This window comes from Pelobates fuscus, chromosome 2, assembly GCF_036172605.1.
Source record: "Pelobates fuscus isolate aPelFus1 chromosome 2, aPelFus1.pri, whole genome shotgun sequence".
Lineage (NCBI taxonomy): Eukaryota > Metazoa > Chordata > Amphibia > Anura > Pelobatidae > Pelobates > Pelobates fuscus.
In genome coordinates this window covers 44,372,020-44,388,980 of record NC_086318.1, presented here as the reverse complement: position 1 = coordinate 44,388,980, position 16,961 = coordinate 44,372,020, and the positions used below count along the sequence as shown (strand labels likewise).

General features: G+C 33.6%; 1 protein-coding gene across 1 annotated transcript in view; it reads right to left on the bottom strand.

The window, feature by feature from the left end:
* The window catches only part of APOB (apolipoprotein B), a 38,459-nt gene extending 22,261 nt beyond the window's left edge, over positions 1 to 16,198 (bottom strand). The window contains exons 1-14 of the mRNA XM_063442118.1: positions 16,058 to 16,198; positions 14,761 to 14,799; positions 12,153 to 12,268; positions 11,899 to 12,044; positions 11,351 to 11,495; positions 9,190 to 9,345; positions 8,689 to 8,813; positions 7,062 to 7,150; positions 6,264 to 6,480; positions 5,190 to 5,417; positions 4,344 to 4,461; positions 4,085 to 4,231; positions 2,091 to 2,299; positions 216 to 453 (exon numbers count right to left, since the gene is read on the bottom strand). Of these exons, the coding sequence (XP_063298188.1) occupies positions 216 to 453; positions 2,091 to 2,299; positions 4,085 to 4,231; positions 4,344 to 4,461; positions 5,190 to 5,417; positions 6,264 to 6,480; positions 7,062 to 7,150; positions 8,689 to 8,813; positions 9,190 to 9,345; positions 11,351 to 11,495; positions 11,899 to 12,044; positions 12,153 to 12,268; positions 14,761 to 14,799; positions 16,058 to 16,115 (2,031 nt within the window). The 5' untranslated portion in view covers positions 16,116 to 16,198. The remainder of the gene's footprint in view (positions 1 to 215; positions 454 to 2,090; positions 2,300 to 4,084; positions 4,232 to 4,343; positions 4,462 to 5,189; positions 5,418 to 6,263; positions 6,481 to 7,061; positions 7,151 to 8,688; positions 8,814 to 9,189; positions 9,346 to 11,350; positions 11,496 to 11,898; positions 12,045 to 12,152; positions 12,269 to 14,760; positions 14,800 to 16,057) is intronic.
* Positions 16,199 to 16,961: the final 763 nt, after the last annotated feature.

Here is a 16,961-nt window from a genome sequence, read left to right as displayed (position 1 = left end):
TGTTTCTTTAATTCTTTAACAATAGTTCTTAACAATCACTATTTGAGCTTCAGAAAGGTGAATAATGTATTGATCATCATTCTAAGAAACTGCTGAATTGTTTCGTCCACCTGTTCTACGTTCTTAAAATTGCCTGCATTTAAGATTTTTATTATGTCAACATAAATTCTAGTTTTAATAGAACTTGAAATTGGGTTTCATTAGGTATTACATACCTCAAACATGTCAACAGATTGCCCGAAAACACTTAGAGTAGCCTCCAGCATGGCTTCCTTAGGCATGTAACCATTATCAAAAATTAAGTTTCCTCCTACATTGACACCCATAGGTGCACCCGTTCCTGGGACTTGCACGCTCTTTGAAAACTGATAGTTGCCTGAGAGTCTTGTAAAGTCGTTTAAAACTGGAGGTAATCCATGCTCCTGAACAGCCTCTTCCATTTTACGTTTAAGCCTGTATAAGAAACAGCAGAATGTATATGTTAGTATACTATGATGTTTTGTAGCATCTAGACTTAAGCTCAATTCTATTAAGTTCTGATATTGTAATCAATATTAGTTTGCAAAGCAAAGAACACTTTAATCAAATGCAGATAAAGGTAATTACAGAGAAATGTCTGTGGGGTGTCTTGTATGCTTAAAAGTTAGAATTGGGTGTAAATTTAAAACAACTAGATTTCAACACTTATCAAATAATCAGTTGTCAATGTCATAAAAACTGAAATATCTCATAAAATGAGATGCACTTGGAAGTAAAAAAAACAAAACAAGGTTCATGTATTGATTTCCAAGAATAACACGCCATGTCCAGCATTTTTTCATAGAGACCAGTTTATACATTAGAAAATATACACAAAGTAGTTAATTATAGTCGGAAATAATGTAACAATAGGACAACAAACCACTGAGGTCCATAAATCTCCACCATGTGTTACAAGAAAGATTTCTCAGCTTCATTCTGTGAGTAGCGGATTTAAAAATAAAATTATGTAAATCCTTTAGATCCCAAAATTAACCAGAGCCCTGCGTTAGGTCATTTACATTGTTGATGAGATATTGACTAGTCAGAGACCCACAGCCACAAGGGGACATAATTTATTTTCAGATTAGGGCTAGGGTGATAAAGTATCTCCTGGTCCTCTTATTAGTGGATTAGGATATTTTATGACGTTCCATTCCATTCTTTATGGAGTGGAGGAAGGGGTAAGAACAATTCGCTAGACCTCTACCTGGTTGTTACTTTTCTTAACCTTTCCTCTACATGAGGCTATTCACATTCAGCCCCTTGGTTCATCCTGAGGTTTTGATGATATATTTTCTTAATCCTCCTCCAGTGTGCATCCAATAGGGGTAAAATTCAGGTATCTCAGGAATATACTAAGGATTTAAAGTCCCCACACATAAGCCTTTTTTGATTGCACAGTGTCAGAAATACAGCATCTAGTAGATAACGGAAGTTTCCCACCATGTCAGAAAAAATATTATTAGGGTCTATATTTACTCTCTTGTTACAAAATCATAATTGAATTATTCCATCATTTTAAAAAAGATAATTTTAGGACAATCTGATGTTAATTTTATAATAACTTGAGACCATTAAGTGATTAAGTGACTAATAACATTTAAAAGTATCTCTCTTACCGACTTTTTTTTATTCAGTGTTTTTTCCACTGTATTATTGATGATCACTGTCCAGCCATCATCTTCTCATAAGTCACATCACTTCAATATTGATTGCTATCTCCTGTCCTGTTGTGTTTTACGCCCCACCTCCTATAGACTGTAAGCTCGTCTGAGCAGGGTCCTCTTCAACCTATTGTTCCTGTAAGTTTTCTTGTAATTGTCCTATTTATAGCTTAATCCCCCCTCTTATTATATTGTAAAGCACTACAGAATCTGTTGGTGCTATATAAATGACGATAATAATAATAATATTTTCTGTTCCACTGATATTTTTCTTTTGAACTTCTGACATCATTCTCTCCTCCCACCCACCCACCCACCCACCCACCCAGTAATTTGACTCCCTTACCATTACTTTCTCTATATGTCAAGTGATAATAATACATAATAATAATATGCTCTGCTTACTCTTGGACTTCTGGTGCCTCTGAGTTCAGGATGTTAACAACATGGGAAGCCACAAAGTTTCGCACTTGTTCTTCTTCAACATTCATCCCATCAAGGATTTGTTTTAGTTCTGACACTGATGGGTTTTTCATGAGCATGAGATAGGCTGCCAATCTCCTCTGTACTGTAGAACCTTTATCTAGATAGACTTGAAGAAGAATTGACTGAACCTGAAATAACACAAGCATTTAAAAATAAATTCCAAACAAATTAAATTGCATTATGAATGTTAATAGTATATTCTATAGAAGCTCTACCAGGTCTGAAGGCTCAGAAAATAAACATAGAAACATAGAAACATAGAAACATAGAATGTGACGGCAGATAAGAACCATTCGGCCCATCTAGTCTGCCCAGTTTTCTAAATACTTTCATTAGTCCCTGGCCTTATCTTATAGCTAGGATAGCCTTATGCCTATCCCACCCATGCTAAAACTCCTTTACTGTGTTAACCACTACCACTTCAGCTGGAAGGCTATTCCATGCATCCACTACCCTCTCAGTAAAGTAATACTTCCTGATATTATTTTTAAACCTTTGCCCCTCTAATTTAAGACTATGTCCTCTTGTTGTGGTAGTTTTTCTTCTTTTAAATATAGTCTCCTCCTTTACTGTGTTTATTCCCTTTATGTATTTAAATGTTTCTATCATATCCCCCCTGTCTCGTCTTTCCTCCAAGCTCTACATGTTAAGATCGTTTAACCTTTCCTGGTAAGTTTTATCCTGCAATCCATGAACCAGTTTAAAGATACTGTCTTTGTAAATCAATGCTGTACATTGGTGTGCATTGGTAATAGTTCCATACAAGAAGGACACTTGTGGAGAGACATCATTTTCAAAATTATCCATGAGATATGCTGGTATGGCTTATAGTTTTACTTCCTCAGTCTGGATTAGAAAAAATCATTTGGGCATTCTGAGGAAAGTTCAGAACTGTGGCTGAAATGTCGACATCTATGACATCAATGTACAGTTTTTTCAAAATTCAGAGTAGGATTTGACAGGTAAACAACTTATTGGTTAATAGTTAAAAAAAATTGGTTGCAGGTGTATATTATAACTGAGCCTTGGGAGATTCATCATGGGTAATTTCACAAAGGAACAACGTAAAGTAAGAATAATGGAATTTTATTTTTGAAACTAGGACAACTGTTCGGCTAGCGGATAATTTCAAGAAATTCCCAGATTTATTGACCGCCACATTTGTGCAAACCTTTCAGCTTCCTATTACTTCCTGTGGGGATATCTAAAGGAGCACACTTGAGCTGCTCAATGAGAATATCTGCGCAGAAATTCGATCGCTAGTGCCTCCAACATTAACTGATGTTATGAACAATGAAATCGAAAGAGCCTGACTTTGAGAGGTGGCAAATGGGGCTAATTTAAAAGCATTCCTTGTATGCAATATCAATGATATTGGTTAATAAAAAATAAAAAAGTGATTGACTCCTCAGACCCTACTCTGAATTTTAACCCCCCCCCCCCCCCTCCCCTCTCTCTCTCATAGTGTGCTCTCTGTCTAGAGATGAATATTATATAATTTTGCATCAGCATGCATTACATTAAGTGCTATTCAGGTGCCTGGGAACAAAATATTATCAGAGACCCGGGTGCCCCAATACAACATGTCATGAAAACTTTTTTATTTTTGGGAAAACTTGCCAAGTGCTAACATAACATGAACCATCTGTAAAAATGATCTAGGGATGCCTTCTGCAATAAAACAGCACTACAAAAGTGGCCAATATTATGGAGAATCCCATCATCTCTCACCACATCCCACCTTCTTCAAAGCATGCTTTATATCTACTATTCTGTGCCAACAGCGGGCAGTGAGATAATAAAGCACATTTGTACTGACAGAACAGGTATCCCAACCAGATAAGTGCCTGTAGGCAGCTGCCTACTCTGTATACATGAGAAGATATTTTTTTTTTTTTCATGTTGAAACGTACCTCTCTTGTAATGGTCATTTTGCGAAGTGCTTGGATTGCAGCCTTTTGAATGTCAGGTTTTGCTGTCTGACTCTGAACACATTTCAGAAGAGAAGACTTTATTTGAGTATTTGCATTTTCCAAAGCTGTCCCCATAATTCCAATTGCCTGAGTAAAAAAATGGGTATGGCATTATTTAACAACATTTAAGAAGTTATAAACTAATGTTTTGGACATCAAGATTTATTCCTACACACGTAATGTGTAATGATGATTATACCTTGAGACTTAAGAATGTCTTATCTTCATCGCCTGTGCATTCATTTTCTATCAGCGATGCCATGAAATTGGAGACGTCCTGTAGTTCTGGTGTGATTGTGTTTGTGTTTTCATAGAAACTATAACATCAAAGTAGAACATTTTAGAATTAGGTCCTTACTATCAAAATGGTTATTTTCTACATCATACAGAATAGAACATATATCACAGGAACAATGGCTAGTAGGTTGTTGGGTTGTTTATGATAATGTTCTCTCTCCATATAGAGTTCTAGATTAGAACATCTTGGTACAGCACATGCTTAATAAATAGAACTTATAGTAACGATAGTCCATTAGTGAGCTTGCGAGCCTTATACTGAGTAGAGTTTTAACATTCTTAACAAAGAACTAACTTTTAGGGATGTGTCACTAATTTCACAATTAGAGTCTGGCAGCTCTACATTTAATTGTTTACATATAATTATTGAATTAAACATTCACATTTTATAGCAAAAATATGTTTGAAGCTTGCATAGCAAAAGCATACGATTAATGGCCAAGTAGACTGACCAAAAAGCCACTGGCAATCAGATCTTGCTCTGCTTAGAGTCGCAACATAAATTAGTGTGTGACTTAGTACTCCATATATTCGTGATGTTGCACAAATATACTTCTACAATTTCCTTTTGTTAATAGAAAACACCTTGAATTAAAATAATGGAGCTACACAACAAATAGACTAAGCTAAATCAGAGACTGGGTTCCTTGTTGAGGACGTAGGGGGGAAGGAGGTCTAGAAACAGGAGGGAGAATGAAGCTTATAAAGAATCTGAATTAAAACAAACTTATAAATTAATGATACTTACGTGTTGACAGCATGACTTAAAGCATAAAATGAAGCTCTGCTTGAACGATATTGGGCCATGTTGAGAAGTTCTCGTACTCGTTTTGTGCACGGGGAAGGTAGGAGTCCAAGACTGTATGTAACCGCATCAACTAATACTGGTGACATATCCCCACTTCTTAGAATTTGAAGAATAGCTCCAAAACATTCTGGAGTTCCACATTGAGTCAATGCTTGTAGCGTAATCGGGCTGAAATTAGAACAAGAGACTTAGAGAAAATATAATAAAATATATTTTACAAACAGCAACACGTAACAACTATGGCAGTTTTAAGATGCTGTTTAATTCATCCCAACTTCAACTGCAATATATTATAATGTTAAAATAAGGAGTTCCATGAGAAATATAATTATTCTACTGAACTGTGATAAAATATTTCATTTGGAAGGGGGTTAATAAATGAGTCAGTTGTAATAGTTTTCACATACGAAAGAAACACCACTAACATTTTACCACAGATGAAAAAATAAGTTTGCAAGAAGGGTACAAGGTCATTTTGTTTAATTTACTTTATGCATCTGTTACTATGATGTGAAAGTACCTGTTGAGAGTGAGTCTACATCACTAAGTCACAAAATACTTTTTTAATCATGCATTTTGTGTCAAGGTGTATATAGAGGGCTATATTGGCTAAAATGCAGACATAGAAAACGAGTGCTTTAGAAAAAAAATATATATATTTTATTTATTTAAATGTTTGTTACTGCAGACATTGAATAGGCATGTATGTGATTGCAGCTACAAATATATTGTTGCATATTATAATAGGATAAAAATAGTTTTCTTGCGTGTGGTGTTATACTGACATCATGTGGTAGCCTTGGGAATTGAAACTCTGATTTACAATGTAAAACTTAGAATCAATTCTGCATTGTGTGCATGGAGTTTAACCATATTTTTTTTTTTTTTTTTAACGGGAACTTTAGGATATAATAATAATTATCTGGCAGGCAAATCAAACTCAATTTTATGCCACAATATATTTTCTACATTAGCACTGTTGTGTAAAATATTAAAGATTAACATGTAAGTTACCTTGACAGTTCAGTCATCTTTGGAACAAGAGGACCCAAGGTTTCATTGTTCAAACTCCTCAAGGAAGTCACAAGTTTGTAAAAAAGGCCAGCTCTCTGCTGATTCTGTTCTGTTGTAGACAACTTCTGCAATTGTACAAGATTTTCCAAGACAGCTTCCCCAGTTTTAACATTGTCATTTTCAGCCTCCAATGCAAGCCCTTTTGCCAGAGATGGAACTATATATATATATATAAAAAATATATATAATTAAGATCATGTTTCACGTTTCAGATGGATGGACAGATGTACATGTACAGTCAGACATAAAAACATGTCACACATGTTACTAACCAGACAAATGCCAGATGCCACTGAGGTTTATTTACTAAACACCAAACGGAAGTGAACTGAAGCTGGATTTTCAGGTTACGCTAACACAGTTAATGTGGAACATTCCTCTAACTCAGTTATACTCCAATTTTGATCCAAGACAACACAATAGATTATATAAACGGTATAGACAGTAGTACAAGTTACAATAATACATTTATTTTAACATAAATATTTGGTTCACTGTAATTTGTTATTCAGTATATAAACATCATTGTGATATTTGAACCAGAGATCCCCATAACATTGATTAAGATATAGTAGCCACCAGTAGCTATCATTTTAAAGTGGAGTACATTTTTAGAAAATAAATAAAGCAATATATTTTGATAATTTAGTATGCTAAGGCATAGATGATCAAGCTTTTTAACAGTTCTTCTTCCTAACATATTCATTCATTTTAATAGGTTTAATGTTACTATGTTACCTGCAGTAAATTCTCTGTTGTTGGTCTTTTGTGGTGTTTCATCCAGCCTTAGTGTCTGTGTGACCTTTGCCATCATGCCATATTGATCTCTGAATAAAAGAAAAAGGAGATTATTGCTCAAATGACCAATAATTATTTAATATTCTCCTAGATTAAAGAATGGAGAAGACATAACGTTATAGTAACTGAGAGTAATAAGATTCTTGTTTTGGTAAAATGAAGCCTTAATAAAAATGATAATTTGCATGGTTTTTTTTTTTTAAGATTAATAATAATTAAAAAAAGTATTATATTAAATGATTTACATTCATCTCAATAATAACTCTATATATATATATATATATATATTTATTTATTTATTTAAAAAAAGTAATACAAAATACAAAATAAAATATATAGGAAGACCCCCAAAGACAAATGATTATGATTTATTTTTCTTTGGTGGTGTCTGGTTGGTTGTCTGCCTCTTGAGCTTAACTCCACTGAGCTAAACAACCAGGAGGTAACAGAATGGGTTGTCTGATTGGCAGCCAGGGTAGTGTAACAAAGTTAATATCTATTGAAATATACACTTTTTGTAAAATGAAAAAAAGAGGACAAGTTAAGTCTTAAACTAAAGACACAGTCTTCACACATAAAGCACGACAGCAAGTTAAAGTGCTTTAGGTGTGTGGAGTGTGCCTTGAATTTAAGACTTAACTTCTTACATTACAATCTCTGATATAAATATCACATGTACATTATAATCAAGTATTTAAGTTTTATATGTGTCAAGTATTAGCTATTTACATTATATTACAAAAAAACCAAGAAAAGTATTATGATGTAAATAAACAATTGCTATTTCAATTAATTAATTAATTAATTAATAATTGCTAATTATAGCAATAACATTATTATAGAACTTTCCTACAACATTTCAATACTAATGATTATATAAAATAGGAAAAGCCCATCTATATTGTGATTGTAAACTGACATTTATTTTTTCAGCTTAAAGCATCCCCCTACATTTACCTTCCCCCAATCCTTCCCTCTTCTCTCCCTCTTTCACAATTTCAATCTTTCAATTTCTCTTAATTTCTGAACTATGTCTATTTAAAAACTCGAGACAAAGTAGGGACTACTTTGTTTTATGTATTTTTCCTACGCTTGACAAATCTTGGTCAAAGGGTGAAGCTTAAGTAAGCTCCACTTCCTTTCTCAAGTACATTTTTTCCCACACTGCTCCCCTTTCAATCCAGGCCTTTCTCTGTAGCCTTGCAAGATCATCTGTCATAATGTCAGAGGGCCTCCTGTGGGCATGTGTGGGAACTTGCCTGCGGGGAGGAATACGGGCCAAAGAATACTAGGACTCATGTCCATTACAAGTCTTAAGAAGTTGGAGGTGCATAAGAAAGAGATCTGGCACCATAAAGAAATGAAATCAATGAAGAAATAATGATGAAAACAGGGATTTTAAACTGATTGGGGGCACTAGGATAGTCAAGGGTAAGGAGACATCTCCCCAAAAATCGTGAGCGGCCATGACAGATCCACTTCAACTAGAGTTTCTTTTTTACACATTATGTCTCTCATCATGGCTGTTTATTCAGACAGATTCCAGTATTATGCTTTCACAACTTACTTGTGTGAGAAGGGAAGGAAAACATGGCTTTCAGCACAGGACACTGAGGTGATAAGCTTTCGTTTCTGATCTACAGAGTACTGACAAGACTGGCTGCTTTTGATCAGGGTGGACAATGGAGCATTCTGTAAAAAAAAAAATAATTAATGAGTACTTTAGACATATTAGTTTTGAGAAACTTGGAAAAGGCATCCAAGGAAGAGGTAGCCAACTGGCAGCTCTTAAAGTTGCAAAACTATGATACCCATAATGCTTTGCAGGCTGTTGACTAGCTCGGTGTAGGCATTCCTCGGAATTCCAGATGTTGTGAACTAAACCTCCCCCGATGATTTGCCAGCGTTATGGCTGTAAGAGCATTATTGCTGTAAGAGCATTATTGGAGATGTAGGCCACTATGTCTGGAATGCCGAAGGTTGCCTATCCCTAGATAAGCTAGAGAGAGGGAGGAAAGACATCAAATAATTGCGGTTTTAAACAGAAAGTATGGCCAATTTTACTTACCATGCCTTTAAAGAGTGCAATAGGACTGACAGAATCCCTGGATGGGTTGAACTGATCACAGTTCTTCAAATTTCTGTCCACTGTAAAATCTGTTGCTAATGATGACTTTGCACTGTTGACTGTAATCTGACTGGCACAGTTTCCATACACAGTATCCTAAAAGCAATAAAGATAAAGTTTACCTTATCCACGGCACTGCCATGATTTCAAAGCAAAACGAGGGAAAATAATTATACTACAATATACATGCATTGAATGTAAGTTCATGAAACGCTTACTTTGTCTATAGTCAATTCTTTACATATTTGGTACATACTAGTAGAAAGAGATAACAGTTATATTTTATATTCATTGTACAAAATTTAATGAAGTGAGAATATATATTTCTTCTTGTTTTTTGATTACATTTATTAAAGATTTTGACACTTTGAGAGCTTACTATTTAATACTAGGATATATTATGTCTATAGCTTACTGTCTAATACTAGGATATATTATGTCTATAGCTTACTGTCTAATACTAGGATATATTATGTCCATAGCTTACTGTCTAATACTAGGATACACTATGTCCATAGCTTACTGTTTAATACTAGGATACACTATGTCTATAGCTTACTGTTTAATACTAGGATATATTATGTCCATAGCTTACTGTTTAATACTAGGATATATTATGTCCATAGCTTACTGTTTAATATTAGGATACACTATGTCTATAGCTTACTGTTTAATATTAGGATATATTATGTCTATAGCTTACTGTTTAATTCTAGGATATATTATGTCTATAGCTTACTGTTTAATTCTAGGATATATTATGTTTAGTACTAGGATATATTATGTCTATAGCTTACTGTTTAATAATAGGATACACTATGTCCATAGCTTACTGTTTAATACTAGGATATATTATGTCCATAGCTTACTGTTTAATATTAGGATACACTATGTCTATAGCTTACTGTTTAATATTAGGATATATTATGTCTATAGCTTACTGTTTAATTCTAGGATATATTATGTCTATAGCTTACTGTTTAATTCTAGGATATATTATGTTTAGTACTAGGATATATTATGTCTATAGCTTACTGTTTAATAATAGGATACACTATGTCCATAGCTTACTGTTTAATACTAGGATATATTATGTCCATAGCTTACTGTTTAATATTAGGATACACTATGTCTATAGCTTACTGTTTAATATTAGGATATATTATGTCTATAGCTTACTGTTTAATTCTAGGATATATTATGTCTATAGCTTACTGTTTAATTCTAGGATATATTATGTTTAGTACTAGGATATATTATGTCTATAGCTTACTGTTTAATAATAGGATACACTATGTCCATAGCTTACTGTTTAATACTAGGATACATTATGTCTATAGCTTTCTGTTTAATACTAGGATACATTATGTCTATAGCTTTCTGTTTAATACTAGGATACACTATGTCCACAGCTTACTGTTTAATACTAGGATACACTATGTCCATAGCTTACGGTTTAATACTAGGATACACTATGTCAAAAGCTTACTGTTTAATACTAGGATACACTATGTCTATAGCTTATTGTTCAAAACTAGAATATATTATGTATTTAGCTTACTGTTTAATACTAGGATACACTATGTCTATAGCTTACTGTTTATTTATAGGATATTTTATGTCCATAGCTCACTGTTTAATACTAGAATACACTATGTCTATAGCTTACTGTTTAATACTAGGATACACTATGTCTATAGCTTACTGTTTATTTCTAGGATATTTTATGTCCATAGCTCACTGTTTATTTCTAGGATATTTTATGTCCATAGCTCACTGTTTAATACTAGGATACACAATGTCTATAGTTTACTGTTTATTTCTAGGATATTTTATGTCTATAGCTTACTGTTTAATACTAGGATACACTATGTCTATAGCTTATTGTTCAAAACTAGTATATATTATGTCCATAGCTTACTGTCTAATACTAGGATACATTATGACCATAGCTTACTGTTTATTTCTAGGATATTTTATGTCCATAGCTCACTGTTTAATACTAGGATACATTATGTCTATAGCTTACTGTTTAATACTAGGATACATAATGTCTATAGCTAACTGTTTAATACTAGGATACATAATGTACATAGCTTACCATGTAATAGGTTTGCTGTGTCTCATCAGGAGCAAGGAGTGACGAGATAATACCCCTCTTGATATTCAGGGCATTGAGAGGTTCATCTGCTTGTGGATATAAAACTACCCGTTTACCATCGAGGACACTGAATTTCAATTCATTCCTATTAACACAGAATTATGTAAATATAAAAGTAAAATGGCAAAGAGAAATGTGGACGTCTTCATTTTTACACCCTAATGTGTAACACCTAGTCTGTGCTTCCGAGAAACTCTTCATCCACATCCTATCATCTACTTTGGAGCCCTGGAACGTTTCTACAATAGCCCTAATTAATCATCATAATAGAGAGGCACCTACTCTGACCTCTCACTCTGGCGAAATGTTGTTCAATGGGAAACTGGCCCAATTATGTAACAAAATCAATAACAGGCATATTATTTCAGCTCTGAATGAATCCTATCATGCTTGAACTCAATGGCTTTGAACGGGTGGTTTGTCTCAGCTTCCATAGTGATATTATGCTACTACCTTGGTCTGTATTACCAAAAATTGGCATTACTTACTTAGACATAACATTAGAGAAGTCTTCTAAATTCTTGGACTTCTTCATCAGTACTTTGCCCTCGGAACTGACTCCGTACACTTCTCGCAGGGTGCATTGTTTGATACGAAGAATGAAATTGCATGCCTGAGGAACCTCCAATTCTACCTGTTAATTAAATACAAAATGTATGACAAGACGTACCCAATAAGTTTACAGTTGAGATTACATTTTTGGTTTTATTTTTGTATCGATTAGTTTAATTCAGACTTTTACCTTGCAGTTGAATTTGGAACCGCTCTGTGAGTCAGCTGTGCCAGTCACTCCAGTAGATGTTCCAGCTTCATAACTATATACATATTTCCTAAGGTGCCTGAATTTTGTTCCATCTTCTAAAATGTACAAATACATATATAAAATGAAAATATTAAAGGTGTAACATGTTGATGTCATTTGTGTAGTTACAAATTAATTTACTATATAAGCCTTACAATCTGACACAAGAGTATGTTCTAGGAGGAAACTGGAGGCCTTTGGTTAATCCATCCCATCATGTCCACTATATTGAGCTGAATTGAAGATTCATTTATGCTCTGTTACATATAATTAATGAATGGTGTAGGATTCAGGATCGCATAGACTGCAGCTTCAACATTTCCTTAGACCAGGGGTCAAAAAGTCCTACACCTCCCATACGCAAAATTATGCCTAGTGATCTAACAGACATATCATTATATCTTGGCCTCCAGAAGTACAACTCAGACTTTATTTCTCCCTCTTTGGCCATCGTCATATAAAAGAATAATACAGCAGAGCAATGGCTATGAAGATTGTAAAATAGATATGTGCTTCTAGGAACATCAATCCATTGTTCCCAGGAAGTGACATAGAGGACATTTGACATGTTTGGGAGAGCAGTTGGTGTAGCCATTAGGGGAAGACATTTATGATATTAGTGATACAGATTAATATTAATTTACATTATTTGGGTTGTAAATGTGATCTATGAATTCTATGTGTCTGTAATAGAATCATCTTACCACTGATATTTTTATGGGCACTTACAAAACATGCAAGTTTCAGTAACTCCTGATAAAGATTTCGGACAGCTATATATATATAAAATGCCTTGGGCTCCGCACTCACTACTCTCGGTCTTGTGTTTGCCTCGGTGCAATCTCCAGCAATCTTGTTTTGTGGATATAATACCATGTTTTATTAAGCAAATTTCAGTGTTTACAAATCATATCATGTCGACATTTCAGACCACCGAGTCTTGATAAAAGTCCGGATGGGCTGAAACATGGAACATGATATGATTTCTAAGTACTGAAATTTGCTTAATAAAGCGTGGTATTATGCCCACATATCTATATATATATATATATATATCTTGTGTATTGTTTGTGTATTGATCTTGTGTATTGTTTATTGTATATATATAAATATATATATATATATATACCTGATCTTGCATGGATTTTGGAAAGTAGCAAGTAACTATTTTTTATGACAAGTTTCAATGAGATTATGAAGAATAAAACAGGTCAATAAATACATAAATATGTGCAGTATTGCCTGGTTTAAAGGTTGTGAATATTGGACAATGTGTCAGCCTAATAAAACAGCTATGTTATCTATTGTGTAATATGTTTATAGAGTAGAAAAAGTCCAAAGAACACAATGGCTAGAGGACCTGAGTCTCTATATTAGCAATACATCATTGTCAAGTATTTGTATGTTTGTAGACTGTGTAGCAATATATCAAAATAACCGTAGAGGGCAGTATAAACCCACAATAGAAAACATGTTCAACGGGGCGATCTAAAAAACAGTTTATACCATACTACGGTACTTTTCCCACCCCTTTTCTAAAGAGAACATCATGTGTCAATTCCAGTGAACAGGATGCACTCCAGCCTTCAATACAAAGGTTAAATACACAGTACACATTGCATGATCCCAGCAGAGATTATCAGTAATAAATTATTATCCACACTGATATGGCTGGTATGAAGTCAGCTCTGTATATGTTGACCAGCAGACAAGTAACATAGGTCACGCCAGTGAAAAAAAAAATCACAGTTGGAAAAACACCTGATCTTATTTGTCTGAGCTGAATGTTTCAATGTCAAACTATTCATAACAGTGCATATTTTATTCACTAACCAGTAAATTGCAGTGTATTAAAAATCACATTGAAAAAGTTTGTCCAGAATAGCTGATATGGATAAATACTCCAACTCATCAATAGTCACAGCCTATTTTAGGCTAATTTAAAATTTGGTTTTTAAATCACTACACGTTGCTGTTTAATGAATAAACCCCTGTATCTGCTAGTGTGAAGGAGTATTTTAACTCCTTGTAGAACATGATTATTTAAACCCCTTATTATTTTGGCTGTCATGATAGATCATCAGAGCTAAAGGAGTTAAACAGCTAGTTCTAAGTTAGTTATAAAAAAATGTAGTGATTTAAAAGTAGAAAATGGGTCATACTACCGACCCAATCCATGTCATTTGTTGAGATGTGATTTTAAGGTACTAAACATGTAATGCTAAGAAGGTGTAAATATGCTTAATGAAGGTAATTGAATTTTAACCCTTTGACTGACAGGTGGACATTTCCCAATAAAAGACACACATTTTCTTATTACTAATTCAGACTAACGTAGAGTTAAAAAGAAATGAGATGGGAAGGGTCTCTGCCTCAGTTTTATTCGCCCTGAATTTAGCAAACGTGTATTCTTGTCACATGAATTCACTGTTATTAGTAAATAAGCCCATTAAAACAATACTTTAGATGGCATATTTTTTGTATCCAATTCATCATTGTACAATTATTGTTTTTGTGTAAAATCAGAGAAATAAGATAGTATTCTTACTTAAACAGCTTGGATTCTGGTTATCTGGCCCATCTTCTTCTGCAAATAAAGGGAAAAAAAACACTTAATTTCACATATTGTACATAGGTAAGCTTTCAATAAATAAAAATGTTCTTTTTAACTCCGTATTAAGATAGTCAGGTACTGGTGCTTTAATTAAGAATTACACATGAAAAAATATTTGGTTCCTATCAATAGAGAAAATGGAAATGGAAAGGCAACTCTAATTTCTGCTTTTTTAAAAAAAAATGACATCTGTTATTGTTAGTCATTTCATTTCTTTATTTGACAATAAGTGCTGTAGACTCATAGTCCATATGAAAATGCCCGAGCCATTGGTTATGCTACTAAAAAAACGTTATTATCTCTCAATATACATAAAAATTGCTTTTAGAATGTTGAATTAAGTTACATTTAGGCAACCTTAGTTTCTTCTCGACTGACTATTTTTGAGGGGAAAAAAGGAGGGGGGGGGGGGGAGCATACTTCATGCCACTTAGTTCTTTGTTTGTAAATTATATTTCTAATACTGTGTATGGTTAAAATATTAACCTTTACCTCAAAAACATAAATTACATAACAAAACAGGTTTCGTCCTTAATGGCTAACTAACCAAAACATTTACATCTGACACACGCAGACTAATACATAATGAATAATACACAAAACTTGCTATGTCAGTAGCATTGTGTCACGATTAAAGGTTTAGATATAAACTAAATACATTTATTATTGGATATTGTAAAATTATGCAAAACGTCACGACGTATGGGGCCAAAGATTTAATAGACAGGACCACAGTCCATTTACCATCAAACAATACAATCTAAATATTAACTTTCTGAGTAGCAATTTTGGATTTTCGTTTCCCCTCTGGCACATTCCACCACATATAAGTTATTTATAGTCTCTTATATCTGTGTGTTTTTTTTCTGTTTTGATTTTAAGGCAACAGTAAGAAATGTGATATATTTATCTTAAAAGATCACATTTATAGCTTAAACATTTTAATATATATTTTGGTCACCTCAGTGTGCATTTATTGAATTTTTATAGTAAAGATTTTTATTTATTCATGAAAATAAAATAAAAAAAACAACTGAAATCTAATTTTTTCAGAAATATACTTCAATATAGAAATCAATGGAATTCATTTTTCCAATGATATTGTCTACAATATTTTCCAACCCTGTGTTTTTGTGTGATTCTAATAACTCGCACAAGCTTGATACAGATTCTAAAATTCAAAATTATCGTTTACATTATCCAACTAAATAGGATGATATTTTTTACTTACGGGCAATGGTGTAACTGCTGGTCAATAGCACCAGGAGCAATAGCTTCCTAGTGCCCATGATGAGCTGTTAAAGCTCTTGGGAACACCTGCGTTCCTTCCACTGCTGTTGTCTCTTCTTATATCCCAGGTTGAGACTGATCCTTTTCCTTTGGACCTGAATTTATATAGCTGGGGAAAACCAGCTGAGTTATCCTGTTTAGAAGTTCAGAGCAAATTGCAAAAGGTACAAAGGTTAAAGTTTTACCTCTGAGATTAGTGAGAGAGCTGACTTGGGCCTGTAGCTGTGAATAGAATGCTGTGTAGTAGTGAGTATATTCACTATTGTCATATGAACATATACATATATATATATAAATCACATGTAGCTGTATGTATATATATACATACAGCTACATGTGATTTGTATTTCTAAGGAAGTAAATGAACGGTGATAGTGACTGATTGTTCCAATGTTATAGAATTCTTTTAATTTATTACTTTACTTTTATTATTTGTATGCCCATTTATGGTAGCTAAGTAAATAATGGCAAAATGTACACAATTTAAGAATTCTATAATAAATTACATCAAATTGTTGAAAATTGGCCTGGCCTCTATCAAGCAATTGCACAATGAGAAAATTCACTTAGACCGAACCATTTTTTCTGAAAATAGAAAAGGCTTTCTAGTTTGACGAATTTCTGCCGTATGTCAGCTCAGCTCACCAGAATTTTCGTACCGCATACCTGATTCAGAAAATGTATCAGACAAACCAAAAGCAAGTGAAAATGGGCCAATCGGTGTACTGAAAACTATACACAGAATATAATATTAGGTATCTATTTTGCAGTACACTCATAGGATAATTTTCACTTTCACATTCTCTGAAGTTCTGCCTGTGTATAACATTCAAAATATTAGGCAG